This window comes from Mugil cephalus, chromosome 7, assembly GCF_022458985.1.
Source record: "Mugil cephalus isolate CIBA_MC_2020 chromosome 7, CIBA_Mcephalus_1.1, whole genome shotgun sequence".
NCBI lineage: Eukaryota > Metazoa > Chordata > Actinopteri > Mugiliformes > Mugilidae > Mugil > Mugil cephalus.
Genome location: NC_061776.1, coordinates 20376775 through 20396707, shown reverse-complemented (window position 1 = coordinate 20396707; position 19933 = coordinate 20376775). Strand labels below are relative to the sequence as shown.

Sequence of the window (19933 nt, the reverse complement as noted above, 5' to 3'; positions counted from 1 at the left end):
TTACTGGAGCAGCTGAAAAGCCAATGAAGAGGCCTCTGGCATCCCAGAGAAACTGGTTGCTCATTCATTTTGTCCTGAACCGTTATTATGTATTTTATACTGTATTGCCTAATTTATCATCTGTCATTTCCTCTAGTATAAATTAGTTCCTGAATACAGTCTTCTTACTTTAACTCACAAGCTCATCTGTATACGTTCATAGTATCTCAATCAATCCTTGTGTATATTTCGCTCACTCACCTGTATATGTGGTCTCACTTGTACATAGGTTTCATCTGTAAATATTGCCCATACTGTAAACCTATCACACCATACTTCTTATACGCTATATATATTGCATGCACTTACTGCTTTTTGCACTTCTGGTTAGATGCTAAACTGTATTTTGTTGCTCTGTACCGGTACATGTGTAATGACAATAAAATTTAATCTAATCTAATCCAATACCAACTACCAGCCATCTAAGAGGAAATTTCTCTAATTGTATAAAGGTTGGATTACTAATAACAACCACCATGGGACTCACCAGGAGACTGGCTTCCTGTCAACAGGTTTGCATTGTATTTGCATAGTTACTTTATCTCGAAGGCCCTCAAAGCTACTTTTATTTAAATTACCACAAAATAATAAGATGCAAAAAACCCTGCAACCAGGCCTTTTTGTTGGCAAATGTGTCTTGTCTCCAAGAAACAGGAGGAAGAGGGGTTTATCAGCTAATTTCTACTACCTGGCATGTTAAATTACTGCATGGCTCTCTAACACGGAAATTCCGAAATTACTTTTTTATCTCATTCCTAAATGAGATAAAAATGTACTTATGTGGTTCATTGACATGGTCAAAAGCAACGTAACCATGTGCTGCATTTTGCTGCCACCTGTCGGCAACAATAAGCATCAGCCAACCAGCCCTCTGTGTAGTGGGCAACTTTAGGTTTATACTAATACTTTATTCTCCTGCTATAATAATGAGCCGTCACAATAATGTGCATTTCAACCCCTCAATGAACAGTCAAGCAGCGAGTTCGGGATACAACAACAGGCCGTCTGAAAGGTGTGTAAACAATCCAGCTATCTGTTCTCATATCATGTTGTGTTATCTGATACAATTACACCCTCCACGTCTCGGCTGACTGTTTCCGACAATATCCTTTTTACTTATGAGATATCAAAGGTGCAAGTTATGGGACTTGCCTGAAAAAAAAACAAAAAAAAAAACACACACACATAGCTTCGTCGTGAACGGACTGTTTTGATTTAGCAGCTAAAGCTAGTAGCAACATAGCTAAGCCAGCTAGCTGGGCTAGATGAGTATGTGAGTTTGTGCCTGTGCACCGCGATGTTCTTCATGTTAGCTGTCGTGCTCACTTGCGTTGTTGTGTTTGTTTTATGTGGTAAACAGAGTACCCCACCCGTTCATAGAGGCCATGAAGCGTGTGAGTTCAGCAGACAACTCAAACTCCAGGTCACCAGACATGTCAGCACAGACAGGTAACTTCTCAGGTACACACTGATTATAAGCCCCCAGATACAGGTCAGATTCTTTAAACGATCCTCACTTTACAACCAGCCATTCAGCTAATTATGTAGTTCACTGTTAAGTTCTGATGTCATTCACAGAAACTGGTGTAGGTCAGAATTTACTTAATTTATTTACTCAGTTGTCCCCTGGGTACAAATAAAGTTTTCTGAATCTGAAGAATAACAAGAGGGATGTCAGAAAATGGCAGGATGTACTCAAACTGCATGAGCATGTAATTACAACGCCAACAAAAAGAACACCATCAAACAAATTTGACTGATTTGATTGTTGAATTTCATAATTCAATTCCAAGTTTTTAACTCCTCATGACCTTTACTTTACAGACCCCAGAGCTTGAAACCCCCAGAGCTAGCACTAAAGCGTCAGTAGTGGGGAAAAACCTTCCTTTTAACAGGAAGAAATGTTGAGCAGAACCCAGCTCATGTGGGGGGAACCATCCACTTGAGACTAGCCAGTGGTGGACAGAAACAAAAGAGGGAGACAAGGAGAACAGAGCAGGTGCAAGCAGATAAAATGCATTTATATAAGGCATTCATGCAGTATGTAAATATGATTTGAACAGTCTATTTACATGGTGCATAGACTTTCTCTAGATAGAGTCTCTCATGATACATCTATCCCTGCATCGGCTGGTGTATCTGACGGTCCTCTGTGCAGACCTTACCACCCTCTGGAGTGCCTGCTTCTCTGCCCCTGTGCAGCTGTAGTACCACACCGCGATGCAGGAAGTCAGTGTGCTCTCCACCACACACTGGTAGAAGGAGAGGGGCTGAGGATGTTGGAGTTTAGCCCGATTATTGTTAAAACTATGTAGGCGACAATAGCTGGTACAGATGAGTTGGCTGTCAAACAGCTGTCACAACTTTGGATTGTTGTTTAACACTAAAAGCTGATAAACACAACAGAAGCACAGCTTAATTCAAAATAGATTGCACTGCCTTATTCTGTTACAAAAAACTGTCTAAATTTAATTTATGTGTTTTGTTCTTCAGCTCAGTCCTCTGCTGGGAAATGGAAGTCTTCATTCCAGCCACTTGACAAACAACGTGGCAGCTCTCAGGGCGAAGGCACAGAAAAGTGAGTTGTTCAGTTCATGTAAAGAACTATGTCTCCTGTAGTGGCAATCCAGGATGTCTCACAGTCAAGCCTTTGTCTTTTGTTTTGTCAGGACTTGAAATGTTGAAATATGGCACTTTGCTGCTGGCCTCAATATGTATTATTCCAGGGAAACCTTGAGGCCTCAAAGATATAGTTCCTCTGACTGCTACATCTCAGATGTTTTCCTTTTCCCCAACAATCAGTCAATCATAGTATGTGTGAATATTCAGTGATAACTTGTCCTTAGAGATGATCTTTGTGATTGTAACTAAGAAACCAATCCTTCTTCCTTTGTCTGTAGGACTGAGCTTTATGACCCTGACAGTCCTTTGTTGTCAGACTCTGAGACTGAGATGTCACATGTTCATGACCACAGGCACCCTTCACCCAATCAAGAACATAACCTGAAACGCCAACGTTTATCTCCGGGTAGAGGCTGTCTCAACAGTAGACACTGGGACTCATCCTACTCTGAGTCCAGGAGCCGGTCCCTTGACAGACCTGAATTTAGTCCTGGATGCAGACCCACAGAGAGTCACCGTCTCAGTCCTGGGCACAGACTTCCTGAACGACGCGGTTATAGCCCAGATGTTGAGTCACTTGATCGTCCAGGTTATGGCTCCATGAGTGGTCCCCTGGACCAAAGAGGTCACAGCCCCAACAGGTTTATTCACAGCTCTACCACCCAACGGTTTCCTGCATCTTACAGAGCTCCTATGTCCAACAAGGGGGAGAGAATGACATCGCCAGAATACAGGAGAGAGGTATCACTGAGAATGCAGATTTTTATGCAGTTTGTGTGATAGTGATTGACAGTTTTGTCATTTCTCTCCTCTGTAGATGACCACTACTGTTAGGTTATCTCCACCCAGGTTACAGCGGGGCTATCAACACCCGTTAGCATATGTGGAACCAGGTAAGACTACATTCTCATTAGGTACATATAGTTGTCTTATCATTATGCCCAATAGTTTAAATCACTCAGGTAATTCACTGTATAATGTCTACAGGACTGGACCGAGACCCAACGTCCACAAAGGTGACAAGGAACATGAGCAACGCTGTAATAATGAACACGTAAGCACCATGCACACTGATAGCAGGTTGTTTAGAAATCACATGGGGAAATGGATCACATAGATTTGTGATCCAGTTTGCCTAAAACTGTGCAGTTCATTCTTTTAACCTCACTCAGCTTTGCAGCATCATTAAGTACCAGTATATTGTCGAGAAGATTAAAAACGCTACATCAAATCAAAGATATTGCAGTTCTGCTGGGTTATCTATCACTGACTATCAACCGATGTTAATATATTGAATGCACTGCCCTCCTCTCGGGTATAACTGGTTCTCTGGCTTGGTCTAATTATAGTAACTAATAACTAATAAATTGCTCTCTCTGTGAACTGGGTTTGAGACTTGTGTGGAGTGACTGATGATCATCAAGTCTTTCTCAGCATAAAGAATAATAACCCTAATCCTTACACAGGGATCTTTGTGTTCCACTACTCACAATGGCATCATGGTAGTTTAATTGAACCTCTTCTATATATACTGTATATATTCATGTCAACATCCGTAGAGGGAGGTCGTGAGTTAACAACATATGCATGATGCAAGCACTTTTCTTAATTTACAGTTTAGCAAATCATGGATAGGTGCAACCATATGCAGCACTATAGAGAATCTGAAGCGTGTTTGTTCTGGTCCTTTCATAGAGATTAAATTAGAACATTTATTTGCAAACATGTTACCACCCTGTTCATAACTATGAAAAAAAAAAAAAAATATATATATATATATATATATATATATATATATATATATATATATATATATATATATGTAGTACAATATTTTAATGAGCCACTGAATTGTCATATATTTAAGTGAACATTTACAGGATCTTACTGAGAAGCCTAAGTTTGGTCCTAACAAAACTAACCACAGTCCTTACTGTTTGCAGACCTCTCTGTTTTTCCGTTCTTCATATTTTTCTCCTAGGCACCCCATCACCTGTGACCTTTGTGATGTTGAGGTGTCCAATGGGCAGGAGCTGGAGGATCATCTGGACAGCAAAAGTCACTGGGACACACTGGAGCACATTCAGCAGGGCAATAATTATGATGATCTGTCTATAGCGTTCCTTCAGGTAAGACACAGGGTGAAGTATAATTGAATAAAACTCTGAAGCTGTTGTCTGTTCTGCTGACTTCTTTCTACCTCTTGTTTTTTATCCTAAATAAACATTAACACATTAACAGATGTATGTGGGTGGGCTTGTCTGCATGGTGCTTTTATTTCTAAAGGAATTCATGCTACGTAAGAGTCATCAGTCTAGCCGACCCATTGAGGACCACAGTGCGCTCCAAGGTATTTGCCAGCTCTTATTGTGCATGCTCTTATTGCTGTATCTTCTGTTCCAGGCAAATAGAAGTAAACCCTTTAATACAGTCTGAGCCTTGACTTGTCAGCTCTGCAGAAAAATGACCACATGACGAAGGTGGAAATGTTCCATTGTGCAGCCTGCAAAGTCTTTGTATCCACATCCAAAGCCGAAGTGCAGACTCACATCACCTCTGAGGAGCACATGTTTAACACGAAGGTAACACTGCTGCCTTACGTATGTTAGAACACAGCACATTCAGTTGTCTTTATTCTCTTATATTGATGAATATTCAATTGATTTCCTGAAGGAGTTTAAAGTGCGTCAGAGACAGACTTGCCTCAGCAAGGCAGAGACCATGATGGAGGAGCTGACACCGCAGTTTAAACACTTCCTGGAGGTATTATGCTGGAAACTTTTCAAGTATTCAAAGATAATTCATAGAATCTCGGTGTATGACAAAATATTAAGAAGGAAGGAGTGAAGTTGGGGTTTTTAGTTGGTTAGTTTTACATTTTTTTTTTAAATCCTTATTTGTGGACAAAGTATAATTAGTTGGTTCTTTCTTCTCGCCGGACTCCCTGAACCTCATAGTACCATCACTTTGAATTAACCTGTGTAATACTTTATCTACTACTATGGACTGCGTTGATCCAGTTCACTTACTTTTGTGTGGATATGTAGCCACACTTTGCAGTTTGGCTGCACTTACACTTAAACAACATGCATCTCTTAGCCAACATGCCTCAAGTAATCTGAAGCCATTATATAATTCATTAGAATTAACATATTTAGTCATTTGCAGTTGGTAAAAATAAATCTTAAAAGACCTGGTTAGAATTAAACGCTCTTCTAAACTGGGAAGGTATCGTTCATAATGTGTCCAACTTCTCTTTAGTGGTACTCGCTCTGTAACAACATCCAGGTAAATGCCAGTATTCAGGTTTCCCTGAAAAATATTACATTTTAATGAGATCATAAATGTTATTCGCGAAACTGGTTGGTGGTTTTAATGTTGTGGCTGATCGGTGCATTCTGACAAAGCTTTTAAGCAGAACCTACCTACAGCCACCATTTTTGGAATGAACATCACAAATCTATGTTGTTGTGTCTTGAGATCAACAACAAAACAAGTTAAATGCACAAACACGTGACACCAAACTACACGTTTCTGTTTTTGCTTCCACTCTCAGCATACTCCGTCTAATTAACGGCATAAGGCTAGTAATTTACAAAGAGTCATTTCCATCTGACAACTGAACTGATTCTTTTCTTTCAGGGTGGCAGCCCGTTTGAATGAATGTCTCCAAAATACTATTTGCACTGGGATGCTGTACGCTTTCACCTGAAGAACCATGTACCTCACAGTTCACAAGCACATTTAATATCCACTACTAAGATGAGTCTAGTCCATTTGAGTTTGTACAATAATATGAAGAGTTTTGTTTCTTTACTCATACTTTTGTCTATTTACTTTCAGTCCATGTTTATATCAAGTACAACTGTTCTCAGAGCATCATTTGGTTACCTTTAGAAGAAAAAAAGAAATACATGTTTTGTTTTATTTGTAATATTTCTTATCCATTATGTGGTTTATGGGTATAAAAACAGATTAGAAGTCCACTCGTTTCTTTGCTTTTTTTTTATTTAGAACAACACAAATGTTTTAAGCATCGTATCTGTGTGATATAGTACATTTAAAATTAAATTATTTCAAAACAGTATATTTAAACATTAAATATAGGTGACATGTATGAAGGGCATGGTCAGCACGGGCTGTGCGTGTTAGGTCTTCTTTTTTTTTTTTTCCTCAACCACCTTCAGTTTAAATTTTGTATTAGAAACAATGCAGTTACTGAAATACTATAAAACACTTTTCTATGCATAACAACTTTGCAGACATTGTTTTCTTATCATACGCTCAGTTGAAAGATTTATCTCAGTAACTCTGGCCTGAAAAAAAAAAGACTGTGGGTTTTGATGTGAACATGATGCAGCACAAAGGAAACATGATCTGTTTGTTTTATGTGAATATTGATACAGAAGAGATGTGCTCCCAAATTCTGACCAAAAACTGACTCAAACCATGAGAAATCTGAGGTAAAAGTTGTCTTCATTAGAAATGGATTCCACACTACATTACTGCATAAAACAAGAAAACAGTCCGTCCACTTGGAATTGTAATCCATACAAATGGACCATGTAAAAACAGACAAAGGTAACAATATCCAAAATAATTCACTTTTCCATCTGTCCAAATGTGTACAATATCTCTAACGCTGAATAATATTGTACTTTTGGCCAGTAGTTCATCGACTAAAAAAAAAAAAAAAAAAAAAGTAAAGTGAAAGAACATCCAATTTACATACACATACAGTCTAGTGAAATCTAAAAATGTCCCCACTGGACTGGCCTCATGATGCAGCATGTGTGACTGTCAAAGAGCTGTCCTGATCAGTCTTGAGGGTTGGGGGGTTTGTCGACAGAGAGGTGACCTCTACCATGCCTAGTCCAGTGTGGGGGACACTAGTGTTCATAATGTGTCTCTGTAAATGTTTAATCCAGTCCTCCTGGACCGACAAGGGGCCCTGGAAGACGAGGTCACAGAACCTGTGCAGTGAATAAGAGGACAACAAGGGATGAGTTGTCAGTTTTCTTTACACTTGTCTGCACTTATTTCAAAGACAAAAAACAAATACACCAACAAGCAGATTATCATTTGTGATGAAACCTGCATCTGGACAATGATGTAAAATCAGCAGCTGATGTCATCTGTCTGCTAGAGATTGTAAGTAACTTGGTTTCAACTGACTGATGATACACTATATTGACAAAAGTATTTGCTCACCTGCCTTTACACACACATGAACTTAAGTGACATCCCATTCTTAATTCATAGGGTTTAATATGACGTCAGCTATAGCAGCTTCAGCTCTTCTGGGAAGGCTTTCCACAAGGTTTATGTGTGTTTATGGGAATTTTTGACCATTTATCCAGAAGCGCATTTGTGAGGTCAGACACAGTCTTCACTCTAATTCATCCCAAAGGTGTTCTACTGGGTTAAGGTCAGGACTCTGTGCAGGTCAGTTATGTTCGTCCACACCATCTTCGCTCATCCAAGTCATTCAGCATCAGCAGTATTTGCTGACCACGCCCTATCATTTTACGTGGCCTCCCACATTGTGGCTGAGATGCTGTCGTTTCCAATTGCTCCCACTTTGTTATAACATCACTGACAGCTGACTGTGGAATATTTAGTAACTAAGAAGTTTCACGACTGGACTTGTTGCACAGGTGCCATCCTATCACAGTACCACGCTGGAATTCACTGAGCTCCTGAGAGCGACCCATTCTTTAACAAATGTTTGTAGAAGCAGTCTGCATGTCTAGGAGCTTGATTTTATACACATGTGGTCATGGAAGTGATTGTAACACTTGAATTTAGTTATTTGGATGAGTGAGGCAATATAGTGTATGTACAGGCTGTTTGGATCTTAAGGGAGGTTGAAAAACATCTGCAATTACTGTTCACTGCCATAGGTGCCGCCAAAGAGAAAAAACATCTTAGAAAAAAGAGGGATGATAAGTATATTATTAATGAAATAAAGAAAGCAAAAAAAAAAAAAAAAAAATGAAATAAGAAGTTACCTGCAGGTGAGCCTGTACATTTCCTCTGGAGTCTGGGGTAAAGGCAGTGTCTTCTTCTTTGAGCCAGGCCTTGAGCGTTGCCTGACTGCTTTACAGTCAATTGCTGAAAAACAGAATTTACTAATCAGGACATGGCAAATGCTACATTTTGCCGCAATATTATGTTCATGAAATGGTCACTTTGTGTGTCTGGACATTACTGGCCCTAGCTTTTTTTCCATACTCATGTCTTGGCCTTGTGCCAGTGAGTTGAATGCTCTGCCTCTTCTGCAGTCTAATGCGGCTAAGACACAAGACTTAGCTGTACAAGATGGAAGTGAGATGATCTGTGCCTGCAGAAAAGTGTGTCCTGAAGGCTTTCTGTCAAGAAGAGGTCGTTCAGCAATTAAAATCTTGTGCAATGTCTCACTTACTGATGTCCTTCTAGATTCTTACCTTGGGGAGGACACAAATAACCACGGGGGCACTAAATATAACTGAAATTTGGACATCACAGCCTCTTTTTGATATCGCCACACAGATAGTTTTGGTTTTGGTTCAGTGTGTGTAAGATTTCTGCAGCGGTTAACTTTGTCTAAAGCAACACCAGGAACATGATGACACATGATTTTTGTGAAGACATGCCTCTATCAGGCTTGTATGAGTTTCAAAACACTCAGTTATTTCCTTTTTTCTCTCCCTTGAAAATAAGACAATATTCATAGTAAGCAATTTACATGGCTGATGAAAATGAATGAATATTTGAGTCAGCAAATGAGCAACAGGGATCAGAGCTTTCCCACTTTCAGTGGGTGCCCTATATCCACTTTTGTGCATGGACATTTGCGTCTACACTACACGCAAGTCCAACAAAATGATGTTATTGAATAATAGTCACACTTTTACTGTTATTTCTGAACATTTGTTTTAAGAAGTTTAAACAAACAAACACTGTAACTAGAAGTGCCACTTACTGGTTCCCTCAAGCAGGGCAATCCTTTTTCTTTTTGCATATGCTCGGAGGTGATTTGACAAGCTAACCCCACTGTGGAAAGTTGCATTGCAATGGATGCACACCTTCCTGTTGAATTCGCCCTTCTCTGTAAATAGAGAAAAAAAGTACAAGTAAATAAAGGCACCGATACTACCGTGACAGCCTCAGTTTATACCTTTTTTTTATGATGGTCCATCATGTTCACTGCAATTTAAGTAATAAGACAAATGAATTGAGTTGTTTGCATTGTTGGGTGCAGCACGCCTTTCTATTTCTGTTTAACAATGTCATTCTACCACTCTATGCAGATGACATCTCACTTAACACAAAATCTGAGTACTGATCTGATCAGTACTCCAATGTCTGCTTCAAAACAAAGTGATGTAAATATAAATGTCCCTGTGTGAGCTTTGGAATATCAAGTTCGTCACACACTTTCTTATCTTTGTTTACCTTCAACCTTTTCATTCATTAGCCTTTGACTTTCTTCACCAAAACTATTTTGCAGCTATTTTCATGTGGGAAATAACTTATATTTTTGTTATTATATAGATTTTTTTGCTATAACATTTTTCTTATCAGGATTATCACTATGAAAATCAATCAATATTGCTCTCCAAAAACAAGACTTGAGAGTGTGCACAACACTCAAATTTTCACCCTTACCATTTTTGTGTTACGTCGTTCTCAAATTTTATGTATTCCACGGCTTAAATTATATTTAAGAAGCTTAAAGAATTTATCGGGTAAACTGTTTAGCATGCCACTTTCGGTCTATTTGATTGGGTTAGTTTGATGAGGTAGTACTTACCAGATATTGGGTTTGGCAGTGATGATACAACTCTTGATCCTGAACTGTGCTCACCATTTGAAGAAACTGTTAACATGTTTCTTGACAACTGAGAAGATCCTTTTAGTCTTGCATCTTCCTGACATTTCCTTTTCTTCAGAATTCCTATCAAGGCAGTTGTGCCAGAGAGTGAATTTTTAACATCCAACTTAGTCTCCAGTTGCCGTTTTTCAGATTTGATCTCTGCTAGAGAAAACGTGGGCATCAGTGGTTTGGCATCAGTGCAAACGCTTGGAATAGAATTACTTTTTGGGATTCCAGTGGAGGGCAACGTGAAACGATCAGCACTGGGCAGCTTTGGTGAAACACTATATTGGAAATGGTTCCGTCTCTTTCCCAGAATCTGAACGGCTCGCTGAAACTCCTTCTTGTCACGCATCAACTCCCGGAGTAAGAGCAATGGGGATTTGTTCTTCGTAACAAACCTTTTACCAAGCTTTTTGAGGTGGCCCCGTATGTGGTTGGACTGCCCAGTCCTGTTATCAAATGAGTCCCCACATAATGGACAGGAATGAATGCCCTGCACAGTCTCAGAATCCGACTGGAGCTGTAATGCTGGAAAACACAAATGAATAGAATTAGTAACAAAAACATTGAACCAGTAGAACCTTATACATTAAACTGTGTACCAGTTGAAACCCTTGTTTGACATTTCCACAATGGCTGGAATTCTGTTTGTCAACAGAATGGAAATTAGGCTAACTGCTTGTTTCTGTTTCTGTTGTAAACTGATGGACAATATAAGTTCGGTTTAAGTGTAAATTTAGTTCCAACCTTCCCATTTACATAAATCAAAATAAACTGGGCTTTAATTTGTACCTTTGGTGATGGCACCATATTGTGGTTCAGCAATGACTCTTGATTCAATGCTCAATTGTAAATAAATGGCAATAACAAAGTATTCAAATACCTTTTTTCAATCGCCGGAATGCAGACATCTTTCGACGAATTCGTGGCCTCCTATCTTGAGAAGCCACCTGCTCAGGAGGCACAACATGGCGTGCATTGTAGCTTAGTCCGACCCTATGAAGATGCCCTCGCACATGATTGGACAACCCAACACCTGACTCAAAGACTGCGGGGCAGTATGGACAGTTCTTGCACTCCAACTGCAACTCTGACAAATCATCAAGGGATTCCCCCAATGGTATTTGGTGGGCTTCAAATGTTTCTTGAAATACTTCAGTTTCTATGCATTCTTCTTTGATTTCAGTGTCATTCTGTTCTTGCTCTTCCGTCTTTATTTTCTCAAACAGCCTTTTAGATGCTTGCAGAGCACCCCTCATGGACATTCTTCTGCTATAGGTGTAAATGATGTTTTGTTTGTCATTTTTCATGTCACTGTCAAACAGGTTAGTGTTGCCATCTGTATCCTTAAACTGGAACATGTCCTTTTCATCATAGTCTGACATCTCGTCTTCTTGGTTTATTTTCTTGGGACTTGGCAACGGTTTTGGTAAAATGAAGCATGAGTCTTGGTCAGAGGTGTTGCGATATGGGGTAGACATCTTCCTTTTTGATGGTGACTTTCTCATAGTTGAGTAACCTGTGTTCAACTTTGGGCCATTTGGGGATAGAGCCACATCTTCAACCTTGACAGACAACGTTTCTGGCAACTCATCACAGCCCTCATTGTCACTTTTAGAATCCTGCAGAGATGTACTGTAATTATTGCTTTCTTTCTTCTGTTCTGAAGTCTTCTTTCCATGTCTTTGTCGAGACAGGAGAACATTAATGGATTTGTCGAGTTTTGATTCTGTTAGTTGAGACTTGGGACCTCTTCTAATCTTACTATTTTTGAATAAGTCTGAAATGTCATTGGACTCATTAGGGGAACAAGCTCTTTTAGAAGAAATCTGATTTTTTATTGAAATTTTAGATGTGAACTCTGCATCTTCAACAGGAGTTTTACAAGGAGGCACATGCTGCTTTCTAGATGGTTGTTCATTTTTCTGTGCAGCTTGATATTCCTCAAAACTTTGTTGATGGCGTCGCAGAAGATGATTCTTAAATACATTTTTGCTAAAAGCCCTATAAGAACAAACGTTACAGGAGAAGATTTCAGGGTCATCATCCTGGACCTGCTTTCTAACAGTAATAATAGTGTGCTGCATAATGTCATGTCTCCTAAGTTCAGTCTCACTCAAACTTCTGAAGCTACACTTGTCACATCGAAACTTTCTCTTGTCCTTCTCATGTGTTTTCGCATGTTGAACAAATGCGTTTGGGCAGTTTGTTCCAAATGGGCACTGAGGGCAGAAAAACTTTTTGTCCTCTTTCTTCTTATCATTCGTGCTTTTAGTCTCTTCAGTGAGTCTTGTTCTCTTTTCTTGATGGATGGACATATGTTCAATGAGTGAACCACTTTGTCTGAAGGACTGTCCGCATTCTCGGCATATAAAGGGCTTTGGCGCATTATTAGGAAGGTCAACATGAGACTTCATATGGCGATGCAAATGATGCTCTTTCTTGAATATAAGCTTACATTTTGAGCAAGAGTAACACGATGGTTTACCCTGTGAATGGGAATTTAGCGCGAGTCTCCCTTTCAGTGGTGAAAGACCATGACTTATACTGTTCTCATGAGAATTTCTTGCAGGTGCACTATAAAGAATTTCCTTGATGGCCTTTACAGTTCCATTGGGATACTTCTGAAGCTTCCCTGTAGGTGGCGATTGTGACTTTGAGAAGTTCCTTGGATTTCGAACTTTCCTGACAGGAATGGAGTCTACCTGGGGCTCAGCATCAGACAATTCCTCAGATGACTTGGGGCTCAGATCAGGATAAAGGTTTTCTGAGGGATCCACCATGACAACCATGTCCATTTTCCGTTTTCTTCTCCTTTGGCTGTTGGCAGGAGTGACTTCCTCTTTGGATTCCTCACCGGGGGAATCACTATGGTTCTCCCAGAGAAACTGCATAAACTCTTTGTGAGGGTCCCAATGAAGGTCGCTAGCGCTACTAAAATTATCCAATGAGTTCTCAGGTGACTCTACGTCAAACCCCCAAATTCCTGCAGTGTCTATTTCCTGAACAGTTTTTAGTGGGGTAATGCTCTTTTCCTCCTCTTTCTCAGTGGAGATGCTGTTCAGTTCATGGGCTTCCGTAGCCTGATGTGAAGATGGTCCATTCCCAAGGCCAACTGGAGTCAACATATCTGTGGTTGACAGAACCTCTAGAACATGGTTTTGTTTCACTGAAGGCTTGCCAAAAGAATCAGCACGAGAGGCCGATTTTTGTGCCATTCTCACTGGTTCCTGCAGGAGTGTGAGGGCATTGATCTCAGGGTCTGCATCTTTGTCATCTTCATCAACACCTGTCAGACATGACATTTCAGATGCCATGACCTAAAAAAGAAAAGAAAAGCCTTCTTAGATATCCCTCAAACACAAGTGTTTAACTACAAAATTCCATTAACGTCAGAAGGTTTTAATTTAAACCTTTTAATCTGGGCAGTTGCCTTTCTCTGTACTAGAACTTGGAAACATAGTGGCTTTTTGATTTGTTTTCTCTGTATTTTGAAGATAAACTTTCAAATACGATGCTGTTAATAGCTTTGTCCAATTGCATTCTGTGGTACTCCATTACCACTCTATTTTGAATTGACAATTGTTTGTTTACTTAATATGTAAACACAAAGTAAGAGCATGGACATGCCAAACTATCTATTGCTATGTTGGTAATTGATTTCAGTAAGTGATACCCCTTTCACATCAAAAATACCAGGTTGACACAGGATTTTCAGACTCGGGTTGACCCGCCAGCAGTCCCGGGTCTGAGCTGTGAGAGCTGCATGCCTTTTTTTTTTTTATTCCTTCTCATGCGTCACTGCATTGACAACGTCATCATTACACATCATTATTACACATTAAGGGCACCAAATCTCCTCTTCTCCACGGATGCAGAACAGCTCTTGGATCTGACAGTCTTGCTAGTGCCCTGCCATGATTGATTGATTGATTGACAAAAAAAAATGCCATATCGCTATACAAGCTGTATATAAACACGGCCGCGCATACACAGTTCACATCATGATTCCCTGGTGCGATTTCCGTGAAGGGCTAATTCACCTATGCACTCCATTAACCACCGTGTAACAACACATTTGATTTGTGTGATTGACAAAATGGACAAAAATCTCTGCACTTCAGAGATCTTATGGGAGTAGACCAAAACTCTGCTTTTGCTCAGCTTCTGAGCTGCTCGCAGCTTCTACAAAGATACAGTCTGAGAGTCTGTCCATAGACAAAATCAGAATGTGACAGGCAGGTACATCAACGTCGTCATGTAAATTAGTGAACCAACGCGGCCATATTTACATTGAAACTGAGCCGAGCTGAACCAATAAAATCACGGATTGATTGCTGTGTCATTTGACCCGGGTCAAAAACCCGGTCAACCCTTTCACATCACGCGAAAACCCCAGGTTGGCCCAAGTTTTTCGTTTGATGTGAATGGGGCTTTAGCGGTGGGGGCCTTAGTGATGATATCTGAACTCCATAACTTCAACTTCAACATTAGCCACTCAGTTTCATTCGTCATTATGTGAAGCATGCAGAGAAAATCAATACAACTAAAAGGTCACTGACTTGCTTTTTGGCCATAGAATTACAAAGCTATACCGGCATACCAGTGCACAAACATAAATTCTTACACCAGCACACCATAGATTATTTGTGGGATTGAGTACAAAGCAAAGACTACAGTCAACAGCCAACCAGCACATACCACTTGAACTTTTGTCACCTCCGATTTTCCTCTTGTGAACTAGTTCCCTGAGGTGGACAGCCTGTGATCTTGTTCTGCCGACAATTCAATATGCCAAATTTCCTGAAAAGGCGTTGACAGTGGTCTAGACTCTAGCTAGTGTCAACATTGCGGGATAGATGGCCAAAACTAGGTCCACAAATGCTTATCGATGGTCAGCCACTGTCAACTGTAGGTAAAAAGGTATCACGGACAAAGTGTATTAGTACAGCTTCTAGATACATCATGTAATGCATACTGGTCACCGTGATGCACCGATACATCAGGTGAACATTGGTATCGGCCAATATTCGCCTCATTTATTAACATCGGCCAAAAACATGACATGACTGATGCCAGTGTCCGATGTTTGTTGCATGAGTGCTATGCTGAAATGAGACCTTTTCTCTCTCTCTCTTTTTTTGAGTTTCTATTGACTGAAGGGAGTGCACCGCATTTTTGTGTGCATTTTCCTGAAATAAGATGTCAGTTGGGTGGCAGAACTTAGCAGTCTCTGAGAAAGATTTGTGATATGGACTTTGTGATACATATGCCAGCCATATTTCTAGAGGCTGTACTTTAAGAAAGGATTTTAACACATCTAATCTCAAAGCCATCCACAAATGGACGGATGAAGAAAGTCCAAACCACTGCCAGTAAGACTCCGCCGGCGGGAGTCATTTATACCTGTGCTATCTGTCTGACTTGCTCTGTAAAAACACCACCCAAACACTAGTCGGTGCCTGCAACAAAAAAAAAATGCCTACAGGCAACCCCAAAGAAAAACAAGTAACTTAATGTTTTATTACAGGAGGTAATAAAAGATAACCAGCACAGAATTTCACAATTGGTGCATCCCTACCAAATTCCATCTACTAACATAAGATGGCCTACCTCCACAATGCTCTGCCACACCCACTTTAAATCGCTATTTCCATTGCTAGAAGGTGACATACTTTTCTGGGTACTTTTAGCTGGATTTCCATGCACTACCTACCTCCACACCGCCCCGCACCGCCCACTTTAAATTGCTAGAAGGTGGGCGGAACGAGGCCAAAGGGATACTGTTCTGGGTACTTTTTAGTACCTCCTCTGTGGTCGGTCCAAAGTAGGTGAATTGGGGCCAAAAATGTGATGTAGAACGCTGCTTACCACTGATTGGTCAGAGAAAAAACCAGCGCCAGGTACAAAGTCGGATGTTTTGGTTTTGACTAGAGAGATGAGTGTTTCTGACTAGTAGTAAACCTCTGAGATGGCTTGGCTTTATCAGGATGGTAAAACAAATAAAGGAGAAACTTAAAAAATTGAAGGCCGATTATCAGGTAGCCAAGGGGCACAGCAATACGAGTGGTGCTGACTGAAAGGTCCCGAAATGGTATGAGGAGAAGGACACAATATATGGCCACAGACCAGGAAGTGCCAGTAAGGAAGCTTGCCTCGAATCCATTACACCGTTGGCGCAGTCCCCTGCTAAGTTTTTATCTTTTATTACGTTCATTGTGTTCTGCTTGAAAGCTCATAACTGCATGATGTTTTGTTTTCTTTCGTTCACTGGTTGTTGGAACAAGCGTGAGTGTGGCTAAAGCTTGCAAAACTTTGGGTAGCGGGGGTCACTCTTAAGCAATGGAAAAGGAAGTTAAAAAAAAGCTGGTGAGGTGTAGGGCGGTGTAGGGCAGTGTAGAGGTAGGGTCGTCTATGGAAATCCAACTATAGAAGGGGTGGAGTTTATGACCTATATTGCAGCCATCCAAATAACTGAATTCATGTGTTCCAATCATTTTCATTCACAAGTGTATAAAACGAAGCACCTAGGCATGCAGAAGAATGGGTCACTCTCAGGAGCTCAGTGTATTCTAGAGTGGAACTGTGATAGGATGCCATCTGTACAACAAGCCCAGCCGTGATATTTCCTTGCTAGTCAACTGTGAGTGGTATTATATCAAAGTGGAAGCGATTAGGAATGGCAACAACTCAGTCACTGGCAGGCCATGCCAGAGCGGGGTCAGCGGATTCTGAGGTGCATAGTGCACAGAGGTCACCAACTTTCTGCAGAATCAATCAATACAGACCTCCAAACTTCATGTGGTCTTCACATTATCTCAAGAACAGTGTGTAGAGAGTTTCGTGAGTTTCCAGCTGCATCCAAGCCATGCATCACCAAGTCTAATGCATAGCGCCGGATGCAATGGTGTAAAGCGTGCCACCACTGGACTCTAGAGCAGTGGAGACGTTCTCTGGTGTGACCAATCACGCTTCTCCATCTAGCAATCTGATGGACCACTCTGGGTTTGGCGGTCGCCAGGAGAATGGTACTTGTCTTTATTTATTGTGCCAAGTGTGAAGTTTGGTGGAGGGGGGATATTGGTGTGGGGTTGTTTTTCAGATGCTGGCCTTGGCCCTTCATGTGTAATTTATGCTTCATGCTTCTAAAGTGTTGCATCAGCCTCTGCGGCAAGGCCCCTTCACAGACCCCGAGAGGACTACACTGTGCAAGTGCACCTCCCCTGAATTGTAACTACTTGCTGTGGCGACGCAGAGCAGAGCTGTGACTGGTCCGTTTGGTTGTTGCGTGTTTTCTGGCTACTCTTCCATCTCTGTGATTTTCGAATTGATTGATTTGGATTTGCAATAAAGAACCAAAATGGTTACTGAGGAGGTTTGGAGATATTTGTTTAACTTGTGTTCGCGGAATTCGACCAATTTCAGCAAAAGTTTCAGTCGCCACTGTTGAAAATGAAGCAGGAAGTAGAAACAAAAATTAACCATCCACTAACGTAGAGGGGGTTGAGTTTATGACCAATATTACAGCCAACCACCAGGGGGAGCTGTACTTGCTTTGACTTCACTTTTGAGAAGCTGTTCCGACATCCATCTTTATACAGTTTACGCTCCAAACAATGGGTAAAAAGCTAAAAATAATGAATCAGTGTATGCTAAAGAATCTTGATAATCATGCATTATTCTCTCTACTTGAAATTCCAAAATTAACAGAAATGCACGATTGCACCTGTAAGAATTTTTCCTGTCATCTAATTTTGTGTACAGTTCCCAGTTATTACAAACAAAATGTTTGTTTTTAAGAACATATGTTACGAATAACCGTGAAACCCAGGATTACAGCAAATGGTCAACGTTAATTTAGATAAAATGTTAATAACCATACAGAGAACATGCCCCTGACATATTAAATATTTAGTTTTTCATTTGCACTTCAGCTGTAGCTAATGGTTAAAATTATTTAGTATAGACTTGCTCTATCATCACATTTGTATATTAGGATGTAATGTGCATTCCAGCCACTAGAAGCTGCTAATCCGCACAGGGATAAAACGATTAGTTCACTGCAGAAAATGAATCACGGGTAGTCGGCTATTTTGACTTTTTGACTCTTTTACAACAGCTACTACATTAGAAGATTTGTTGTTTTTAGTTATCGGAAATGCTGGAAACGCCAGAAAACTGGATATCTTTGGCTTTTTAATGGTAAGAAAAAAACACAAAAACAAAAAACGCAAATTGCAGTGATCATAACATCTTGGTTACAGCCAGTTTATGTATCTTGTACAGTGCTTTGCAAATATCAAAAATTTAACAGCGTGTATAATTGCCTGTTACTATTTTATGTATAAATGATTAGTCTATTTTTAATTTTATTTTTATTTATTTTTTTTTGACTTTGCTTCCTTGATTTGAAATAGCTGTTTATTCGCTATTGACACTCCTTAGGCTTAACAAGAATTTACTGACAAGAAACTAAATAGTGCTAAACATGAAATACACTTTACATTTTGCTTCTACGGTTAATTGTGAGCATTTAAAAGGCTACAAGGTCGACGGAGAGATAGGTCTGGATTTTGAAGGGCAATAAAAGTGTCATACAAAGTGAATATTCCTGTGGCAGACGAAGATGCTTCTAAAACATAGAGAGCAGCAGCAAATCTGCAAAGGGACAGACCTCCTAAATGGTTTTTGGTGAGCGGTTGTGGATTTGTATAGAGCTAAAACTTTCAGCACAGTAGTTCAGGTATATACCAACCCAAGATCGTTGGACTATGTTTTCAAAGGTAGCGACTTTCAGAGCAGATGTGATCGTTTACTCCCATGTCCCGTAAAGATATCGTTGCCTTTCTTTGGCGTTTATATCACGCTGTGTTGTTGGATGCTGCTTGCAGGAGCTGCAGACCATTCCATTAAGGCTGTTCCATACCAAAACCTATTCCTCAGGCTAAACTACAGCTAACGACAATCGCTCCTCGGTACTCACTATACAGACATCAGTAAAATTATGAAAAACAAACAAACGTTACCTCTGAGCGGCGTGGTTGGACACAGGGCACAATTTAAACGCTGCATTGAATAATTTTTTACTTTCGTCTTCCATCTATTTCACAGTCGCCATTTTCCGTGGTGGTCTGGTGTGGGACAGATCATCTATTTTGTAAGGGTAATCGTGCATTCCGTTGGCTCCACTGTATCAGATCAAATAATTGAACGGACGATTACGTCTAATTGTTTACGTATTTTGTAAAACAGACACTATTAAAACACCAACCAAGTTTTTGTTTCGTATAATCACGCCACGTATTGTTGCAAGTCGGCGCCATGCACCCCCCGAAAGGTTTGAAATGGTTCGTTCCAGATAGGAGGCATAAAACAGGAGTTAATGACCATCTCTTTGGGTAGCAGATTTTT

At 40.3% G+C, this 19933-nt stretch overlaps 2 protein-coding genes across 4 annotated transcripts; one reads left to right on the top strand and one right to left on the bottom strand.

The window, feature by feature from the left end:
• Nucleotides 1–883: 883 nt before the first annotated feature.
• LOC125010748 (DBIRD complex subunit ZNF326-like) lies at nt 884–6647 on the top strand. Of its 3 annotated transcripts, none has more exons than XM_047589539.1 (11): nt 884–1051; nt 1400–1488; nt 2533–2617; nt 3015–3402; nt 3479–3554; nt 3649–3715; nt 4643–4790; nt 4903–5011; nt 5113–5243; nt 5335–5424; nt 6304–6647. In XM_047589539.1, the coding sequence occupies exons 1-11, from the start codon at nt 966–968 to the stop codon at nt 6322–6324; spliced, it is 1290 nt and encodes a 429-aa protein (XP_047445495.1). In that variant the 5' UTR covers nt 884–965; the 3' UTR covers nt 6325–6647. The 3 variants fall into 3 exon arrangements, with proteins under 3 accessions (XP_047445495.1, XP_047445494.1, XP_047445493.1); XM_047589538.1 differs by having other exon boundaries at nt 2940–3402; nt 4948–5011; XM_047589537.1 differs by having other exon boundaries at nt 2940–3402.
• Nucleotides 6648–6947: 300 nt separating this feature from the next.
• Nucleotides 6948–19844, bottom strand: znf644a (zinc finger protein 644a). Its single transcript, XM_047589536.1, has 6 exons — nt 19549–19844; nt 11406–13842; nt 10457–11050; nt 9626–9751; nt 8673–8775; nt 6948–7634 (listed from the first exon to the last, which is right to left on the bottom strand). The coding sequence occupies exons 2-6, from the start codon at nt 13837–13839 to the stop codon at nt 7439–7441; spliced, it is 3453 nt and encodes a 1150-aa protein (XP_047445492.1). The 5' UTR covers nt 13840–13842; nt 19549–19844; the 3' UTR covers nt 6948–7438.
• Nucleotides 19845–19933: the final 89 nt, after the last annotated feature.

What these genes read in the sequence shown, in the direction of transcription:
- LOC125010748 (XM_047589537.1), top strand. Translation starts at nt 966, where the DNA reads ATGAGCCGTCACAATAATGTGCATTTCAACCCCTCAATGAACAGTCAA. An exon ending in CGCCAGAATACAGGAGAGAG is followed by an intron (nt 3,403 to 3,478) that starts GTATCACTGAGA and finishes TCTCCTCTGTAG; the next exon opens with ATGACCACTACTGTTAGGTT. An exon ending in AGCACATGTTTAACACGAAG is followed by an intron (nt 5,244 to 5,334) that starts GTAACACTGCTG and finishes GATTTCCTGAAG; the next exon opens with GAGTTTAAAGTGCGTCAGAG.
- znf644a (XM_047589536.1), bottom strand. Translation starts at nt 13,839, where the DNA reads ATGGCATCTGAAATGTCATGTCTGACAGGTGTTGATGAAGATGACAAA. An exon ending in TGCCCTGCTTGAGGGAACCA is followed by an intron (nt 8,776 to 9,625) that starts GTAAGTGGCACT and finishes TCTGTTTTTCAG; the next exon opens with CAATTGACTGTAAAGCAGTC. An exon ending in ATGTACAGGCTCACCTGCAG is followed by an intron (nt 7,635 to 8,672) that starts GTAACTTCTTAT and finishes TTCACTGCACAG; the next exon opens with GTTCTGTGACCTCGTCTTCC.